This window comes from Lolium rigidum, chromosome 6 (assembly GCF_022539505.1).
Source record: "Lolium rigidum isolate FL_2022 chromosome 6, APGP_CSIRO_Lrig_0.1, whole genome shotgun sequence".
Classification (NCBI taxonomy): Eukaryota; Viridiplantae; Streptophyta; class Magnoliopsida; order Poales; family Poaceae; genus Lolium; species Lolium rigidum.
Window position 1 is genome coordinate 360271510 of NC_061513.1, and position 8489 is coordinate 360279998.

At 42.4% G+C, this 8489-nt stretch overlaps 1 protein-coding gene across 3 annotated transcripts; it reads left to right on the top strand.

Moving 5' to 3' along the window:
- The first annotated feature begins 405 nt into the window (after positions 1 to 405).
- On the top strand, positions 406 to 7173 carry LOC124659992 (casein kinase 1-like protein 3). 3 transcript variants are annotated; one of them, XM_047197792.1, is made up of 13 exons: positions 407 to 556; positions 671 to 711; positions 1376 to 1445; positions 1541 to 1689; positions 2315 to 2410; positions 2501 to 2571; positions 3268 to 3329; positions 3415 to 3478; positions 4201 to 4285; positions 4371 to 4497; positions 4874 to 4938; positions 5864 to 6084; positions 6185 to 7173. In XM_047197792.1, the coding sequence occupies exons 1-12, from the start codon at positions 481 to 483 to the stop codon at positions 6062 to 6064; spliced, it is 1107 nt and encodes a 368-aa protein (XP_047053748.1). In that variant the 5' UTR covers positions 407 to 480; the 3' UTR covers positions 6065 to 6084; positions 6185 to 7173. The 3 variants fall into 3 exon arrangements, with proteins under 3 accessions (XP_047053750.1, XP_047053748.1, XP_047053749.1); XM_047197793.1 differs by lacking the exon at positions 6185 to 7173 and adding an exon at positions 5316 to 5444 and having other exon boundaries at positions 5864 to 5969; XM_047197794.1 differs by lacking the exons at positions 5864 to 6084; positions 6185 to 7173 and adding an exon at positions 5316 to 5633 and having other exon boundaries at positions 406 to 556.
- The last annotated feature ends 1316 nt before the right edge of the window (positions 7174 to 8489 follow it).

Below are 8489 nucleotides of genomic sequence, written 5' to 3' on the forward strand. Positions count from 1 at the left end.
CAAGACCGACACCGCGAGCAAGCAGCTACGCTACGCGGGATCCAGGTGGCGTCCAGAACGTGGCACGTCTCCGCGTGGGAAACGCCGCGCGCGCGCGGCAGGATAACCCCGATCGATCGAAGCCGCCGCCGGCGCGTCACCGAACCCACACCCACACGGCTACCGCGGACCACCGCCCCTTCCCTCTGCTCGCTGCCTCGCTGCGCCGCTACGCACCAAACAGCTCCACCCTCGTTCTCTTCGCCGACTGCTCGACCCCGCGCCCAGAATAAAGCATAGCGACCGGAGCGACAACCCCACCACCGACCCACCGTCTGTCCGTTCACTTCGCCGCGCGCTTCTCCGCCCGCCGCAGCCGGCAGCGACGTACGTCGGCTCCGCTCCAGCCTCCAGCCAACGGAAGCCCCCCACGACACGATTGCGTCCGCCGCCGCCCTCCCCTGTACCCGGACGCGGGGGAAGAAAGGACTCGCCGGCGGCATGGACCGCATCGTCGGGGGCAAGTTCAAGCTCGGCAAGAAGATCGGCTGCGGCTCCTTCGGGGTCATCTACCTCGGTGAGCGATCGTCCGATTCCCCGCCCCGCCCGAGCTTCCATTTCCATTTCCGCCGCCGCGTTTGGTTACCTGGTCTTTTTTTTCTTCTCTTCCTAACTCTGTCGCCGATTGCAGGCACGGATATGGACACCTACGAGATCGTCGCGGTGAAGATTGTAAGTTCATACATACATATCTCTTCTACTTCGATTGATTGGTTTGATGCTTGAGTCAATCGATGAGTTGGATGATTGGGTTGCTGTTGAGTTAAGCGGGGATGTGGATGATTGGGTTGCTGTTGAGTCAAGACTTGTGCGGGGGTGTACTGTTTGTTTCCCCTACCGTGGATGATTCGATTGCTCTGCTCAATTTTCTGAAATTTGTCTGCTAGTTGCCGCTCTTGGTTGGTATATGATCGTGGATTTTTGATGGGACACAATGCTGCTAGTCATGCGGTTAGAAAGGTCGGAGCTTTACCCCTTTTTTAATCGTACGGCCACTTGGCCTGTTCTTTTCCTTTCTAGAACGCTACTTGCCTTGCTCTCCCTTATGATGATCGATACACATACTGCTGGTGGTTGGACCTTGCCATCATTGCCCTCCGCGTAGCCGAAAATTGTATTTGTAGCCCTGAAGGAAACTTGTGGTAGCAACCATGCTAGTGGGAGTCGAAAGTTTGTTTTGCTATTACATTGTAAATGTAAAAGCTCAATCTGTGTCCTTGCTTTCCCCCCATCCTACTTCATGGCTCACATTGTTATATGCACTCTCTAAAGAACCCTTTTTTGTTTTTGCGCACACGGTATAAAAAAAAACTTACTTTGGCTAACTCACTGGCAGGAAAGTAGCAATGCCAAGCATCCCCAGCTGTTCTACGAGGCAAAGATATACAACGCCCTGCAAGGAGGAAGTATGTATGCCCTGTCATCCAAAAAACTCTTCATAGTACTGCAGTGAACTTATTCAGATAAGATGCTGAGCTGATGGGCAATGTTTGTCATCCAGGTGGCATTGCGAATGTTAAGTGGTGTGGTGTAGATGGGGACGAAAATGTTCTTATTATTGATTTGCTGGGGCCGAGCTTAGAGGATTTGTTTGTCTATTGCGGCAGAAAGTTCACACTGAAGACTGTCCTAATGTTGGCAGATCAAATGGTAATTCATAACTCAGCATTGTCTATTTCAGTTTATTCAGTAAGTACCCCAGTTTGTTTTGTTACCTTATGCAGAATGTTGAAAATGATTACAAAATATGTCTACATTTTGTCAGAAATTTGATCTCGTGTGGAATTCGCGGAGAATTATATATGTTTCTGATAGTAACCAACCACTGAATTCTGACTTCCTTGGAGAGTTCCACTATTGTCTTGCTCAGTTCAATACTAGTTAATACAAAAATCAGCAAAAAAAGTAAGCAAATCTAAAAAGGAAACTTTAAAGAAAGATGATGCACAAAGAATATGCTTAACTGACGAGAAATAGAAAATTTACAAACCATATGAAATCATTACTGCCAGGGCTACTATTGAGGATTCTACTACCGGATATTTCCTCTTATGTGATGCTTCTATGCACTTCATGTTTATTTACATAGTTTCATAATCTGCAAGTAATCTTGATATGTAGAGCTCAAATACATGATGTAGTTAAGTAGCCACATGTGGAATGTTGTTGCCTAAAATTTTCCCTTTTACGCAGTAAATATGTTTACATGCATGAATTGAGTTCTATTTCTGCTTACGTAAAGCTAAATTTTCTTTTTGGTAAGTAATTTTAACAGATTACAAGGATAGAGTTTATGCATTCCAAAGGATACTTGCATAGAGATATAAAACCTGACAATTTTCTGATGGGTCTCGGTCGGAAAGCAAATCAGGTACTTGTATGGTATATCAAAGCTCTGTATAAAGATGTTAATAATGTACTAAATAATCTATTCAATGGTATCTCTGCATGTGATTATTAGGTATACGCAATTGATTTCGGGCTTGCAAAAAGATACAGAGATTCTACTACGAATCGACATATCCCTTACAGGTACAAATATATTTCCTAAGATGTATTTTGTGGACTAGATTGTGCCGTCGGATTGCTCTCGTACAAGTATTAGACTAAATGCAATTCTGGTTTCAAGAATTTATTTAAGCAGTTAGCTGGCAAATACTTGTTATCTATTGTCGATTTCGTTACACCTAGTTTGCCTTTCGGCATGATGGAAGTCATAATGTACACTGGTAGTGCAATGACTTGGGCTTCAACTGTGACTCATCATTGACTCCACCTTGGTGGCTCACTTATTTTACAAATTTCTAGATGTCTTTTTTTTTCCGTGTGTTGCTTGACTATGCCTACTTTGTTCTTAATAGATGTCTTTTTTTCTGTGGAGGTACTACAGTATTGTACCTATTTAGTCTTATAGGTTCCATCAACAATATTTCCTTTGCTATCATAATGTGTAACAGTTTGGACCACTCTGCATCATATAGTGTGATGGATCTTAAATGAAAAATGAGTATAATTTATATAACGCTGGAATTGGAATTCCTGTTATTTATATTGCCAAATCATGTGGGTTCTGACCTTCTCTTCCATTTTTCAACTTACTTTTACCATGAATAGTAGGGGAGCTCCCTATTGTATCTATTACCAAACGGATCATTTAGCACAGATAGATGTCCTTTGCTCAGAACTTTTGATTAAGCCATTTAATATTGAACTGTTGCTTTGCTGTAGAGAACATAAGAACTTAACTGGCACTGCACGGTATGCAAGTAGCAACACTCACCTTGGAATTGGTAAGTGGTGATCAGTTGATTAGTTGTCAAATCATCATTTGAATTTGAATTTGGTTTTGAACATTTTTGTTGCATTTACTGGCAGAACAAAGTCGACGGGATGATTTGGAATCTCTTGGTTATGTTCTCCTATATTTTCTCCAGGGGAGGTAGGCTTTATAGTACTTTTCTGTAGTACTGTGATGTTGCTTGTGAGCACAACATCTGGATTCAGTGTAATTAAAAACTAATGGGAATTATTAGTGCACTTAAATTTTTTTGAAATATATTTCTTGTTTGGGACAAAACGCTTTGGCTGTTGTTGTTGTTGTTTAGTTTTAAAAACTCTTCCAAGATGCAGTGTTAGTTAAGTTCCAACTTTTACTTCCTTCACATTTTTAGATATTCTATGTGTAGGTGTGGATTGAATTTGGTCAGCTCAAAATATGTCTTAGCGCAGGACCTGATTATGATGCTTGTTTTGTCAACGAGCACCGTTGGTGCATCTGGTCTGCACAAAGATTTCCCCAGAACAAATTTTACATATGGAACCCTTCACTACAAAACAGATTTCCTAGTTTCATCTGTAAATTTTACTAGTGAGTAGTTACTATTTGAAAAGGATGACTATATGCCATGTCAATGCGTAGGAACATTTCTGCAACTGGTTAATCAGATTATGCTCTCAAGTTCCACTATCAGGTTGTTACCATTATGTGCCTTCCTGTGCTATTAGTCCTAACTCCTAATAAATTTTTTTGTGAGAAAAGTAACAGGGTTTTATACCAATCTCATATTAGTTTAGGTGTAATATTAGAGCTACCCTTTGAGACGTCAGTATCCATTTGGGTAGTTTCGATCTAATTGTTGTGTTATGTATTGTCATTTCAAGTCTCCCCTGGCAAGGACTAAAAGCTGCAACGAAAAAACAGAAGTATGAGAAGATATGTGAGAAAAAGATTTCAACACCTATCGAGGTTAATATCTGCAAAGCATACTAAACCAAGCTTCTGGAAGAACATGTACTTTTGTATCTGTACCTAACGAAAATATATTTATCAGGTGCTATGCAAATCATGTCCGGTGGAATTTGCTTCTTACTTTCACTACTGTCATTCATTGACATTTGATCAGAGGCCTGATTATGGATTTGTGAAGCGCCTTTTTCGAGACTTATTTACCAGCCAAGGTATTCCCTGATTAAGTAGTACTATATACTATGAATGTCTTCTAAAATTTACAGCCTTGTTCCAGAATATACAACGGTTTAGAAATTTTGAGGTCAAAGTTCTCTATATTTGATAACAAACTAATGGAAAAGCTATATAGGTAGTTTAGTTGCAAGTTGTACCATTCTGTTTATCATGAAAAATTGATTCAAGTATAACATGTATAATTATCGATTGTTATTCAAACAAAAAGTAACTGTCAAAGTTGCATATTAGATATTGTGCAAAGTCAAAATGCCATCTAACTTGGAACGGAGGGAGTATATTATTGCAACAGATTGTATATGAGTTCGTTTTTCCATATTATCACCCAGTGGTTTCCTCATCTTCCAACAGGTTATGAGTTTGATTACGTCTTTGATTGGACTGTATTGAAATATAAACAAGGCCAAAAGCCCCAGGTACTTCTTCACAGGTTAAAATATACAAGTTTTATGACATGTTCATTATCATTTATTAGTTTTGAACACTTTTTCTATGACATTTGATCCTGCTCTGCAATTCCCTTCTTATGGTTCTCTTTGCCATGAGTTATGATGATTCCTAAACATCGATGCATTAGATGGGACAAATGTAATTTTCATTTTTCATAATTACATTCCAGTATCATGTTCAAACGGCATTTCATTCTTTACACAAATGATTCAGTCATGGAAATTTCATTTCAGCGAAGCATTCTATAGACCAGTCGACTAGTTCAGAACAATTATTTACTTAATCTGTGTAGATATAGTGCGACTTTAATGTCTATTTAAAAAATTCTCTTTACTTTTTGTAGCATGTTCCTGGAGCAGCTATTACTCCAGAAAACCCAGAACATCTTCACAAACGAACGGGTGTCCATCCAAATGAATCCCATGAATAGATGGGGCAAAGCCATATGACCGGGTTAGCTGCAAAGTTGCAGGTGAGATAGGCAACAGAGAGAGATTCAGACCCTATCATACAGCATAATTACTGACCGGCGACCATCCCCAATCAGTTTCCTTATTACTTGTTTTTCTAATTGAAATTAGTCACATCGAACACTTGTTCACCCACAGCAAACCTTGAAATCATGTGTAGCCATCAACAAGACTTTCACCTGGTCGTTTTTTTTAATTTGTAATCATACACCTTTCTCCATAAGATTTATTTTCAGGATTAAACTGAGTCAAGAACGCAGCAAATAGTTCACTCCAAGTATTAGTTGTTTCTGCAAACAAAGTTTTATACCAAGAAAGCATCAAAATTGTTCAAGAATCATATATGTTTTTAGCAGAGGGTGTATATATTGTTGTTGTTTGAGCAGTTATCTTTTCTTCATATTATGGTTGGTTATTTCAGGGACAAAATATGGCTGCCAGTGCCAGAGAAGCACCTCCAACATCATCTATTACTCCACCTGTTGTGCAGGGGAGAAATGATGGTAATTCAAGGCACGTAGTGCGTTTTGATGCTTTTCGTCAAAATCAGGGTTTTTTCAGCAATACTGGCTCATCAAGCGCTTGTTTTCCGACATTTCCGCACAATGCCCCAGCAAAGTGACATGTAGACTTATAGCAATGGTACGATGAATTTATGTTGTTCTTGATGTAGTACAAGTTTTAGGTCTAGACTCTTGTGTTCTTGATGTGGTAGCTCTAACGAATTTCTATTGCTATACAGGTCACACCTATCTTATGGAGTTAGCAATCAGAAAATGCTTAAGAAGAGACCCCAGTTCTTATAGAGTGGTTCAGATTCAAAAATCATGATGCATAATTCCTGCTGCTGACATGGACACTGATGCGTTTGATTATTTTTTCGAGAAAACGCAAAAATCTTGCATCTCGATGCATTGATAGAAGAGTTATGCACAACACAACTCCCAGGGCCAACACTCAAAGAATTACAATGTGACACCCTAAGTTCTAAGAAGCAGCGGAAGGAGCGCTGCCAGCGTGGCTGCCCCTCCTAACGCCCACCGTCTTGCAATTAGCCTGGATAGTGGCGAGCAAGCTGGCAACGTTGGGCTGCTTGTTGTCGAATACGACCATGCCCTGCTGCTTCCAAATCCACAAGGCCATGACAAGGATGAACGAAGGGGTGCCTAGCTTCATAGCCAGCGGGTTGGAAATGGTGACCTGCTGCCATCAGTCGACAAAGTCCTCCCCGATAACCAGTTTGATTATGACACTGCCTGCTGATTAAGCAAGGTTTGCTTACTGTTCTGTTGGATGCTCCAACAGTTTGTTAAACTGTTGCTTAGATATGTTCCCACAGTGGCTGATGGCATGAAAGTTGTTCATATGTGTAGATAAGTATAATGGACACATTGCAATGATGGTGATGTGGGCTCATTCGGTGTCCTGTATCAATCCAATTTTTGCAAGAAGACTCTTTCGTGAATTTTCATCGTGATTTGAAATATTTTCAGCACTAGGTACTGAAGATGCTCAAGAACTTAACAAGAGTTGCAGTGGGCTAATCTAAGTTCATTCTTTCTGGATGGGGACCGGCAGGAAATTTTCAGTAGGTTATTTTTGATTGCCGGAGTTATTAACTTTCACATAGTTACTTCTACATGTTGAGTTACTCATAGATAGGATTCATATGTAGCAGAGTTGTTTTTGCTAAAAACGGCTAGAAAGCAACAGAACCAAAGGGAGATGACTGAATGAACTATTGTAAGCCGGTATATCCTGTTGACATTCCTTGTTTGCTGTGTAAATTATTAGGTGCTGCATTGTGTAGTTTCTTTCCTCTTTAGACGACCAATATTTTACTTATGTTGAGGTGAATTGTTCTTATATACTATGATAGTATAATGTATGAATATACTTGATAAAAAAGACCTTTATATATTTCTTGGTTAAAACTTGCAGATATTAGGGAGTTCTGGTGGATTTATGTTTTCTTATAATAATCACCTGTGATATCTGGAACCTCGCACAGATAATACTGATATTGGGGTGCTCGCGCAGAGTTTTGCATCCAGTTCATAATGATGGGACAATCTCATTATGGGAAGGCTAAAAAAACAAGCAACCGAACATTGCGTTGGGTGGAACCCTATACGCCGCCACCACTTCCTCCCCCCTCTGATCTCCCTCCTCCCTGCCGCCGCAAAGCTTGTGAAGCTCTCGACGGTGGCAGACCCCCTTCTCAAGTCGCGCGTGTGGAGGTGACGTTGGATCTGCAGAGGTGACGACTGGCCGGTAGCGGGGCTGGTCGGTGGCCAGCGTGGTGGGATCCAGGGTAGGATCCGGGGCAGCGGCCTCGGGCGGTTGTTCTGCGGTGCGTCGTGCCGGCTGCCTTGGCAAGGGCTGCGGTAGCCGGGTGATGACTCGACGATGCTGCTGGCGGCGGGGGTGACCCCGTAGGCTGCGGATCCGACTTCTTCGGTGGCGTGGCCGTGCCTGGTGGTGGTCGGTGAGTCCTGTGCGCCCCCTCCTTCTGGCGGCTCATGTTGGTGGCCTTCTTCGTTGTTGGGGGTGGCGGTGGACGACTCGTCGACGGGTCTGTGGTCGGTGGCGGCCTCCTCTTCCGCCGATGAGGTCGACCGGCGGGCGGCGGCGAGGGGGCCTGCCGTTCTGTCTAATAAAGGTGGTTTTCCTAGGGTTTCTCTCGCGCCAAGTGAAGATCGGTCGGAAGCTTCTTGCCACCGGGCTGGCTAGATTGTCGTGTTCCGGAAGATCCTGTCGACGAAATTCATTGTGCGATCAATGCCTGAAGATTGCTGGAATGGATGTTTTCGGTCGGACGTACCCATGTTTTTTTATCTGACCGTTTGGTTTCAGAGGGAGCGCTTCGAAGCTCTGCTGGCTGTTAATATCATGGAGTTCGTTTTCTTTCCATGGTGCTGACAGAGAAGGTCATGAAAGCCAAGATCGGTGGAAGAGCAATGATGGTCGGATCTTGGTGGTGAGGTGGAATTGGCTTGGTGCTTCGTGAGTTCAAACATCGACTTGTATGTGGAGGCGACTGCACA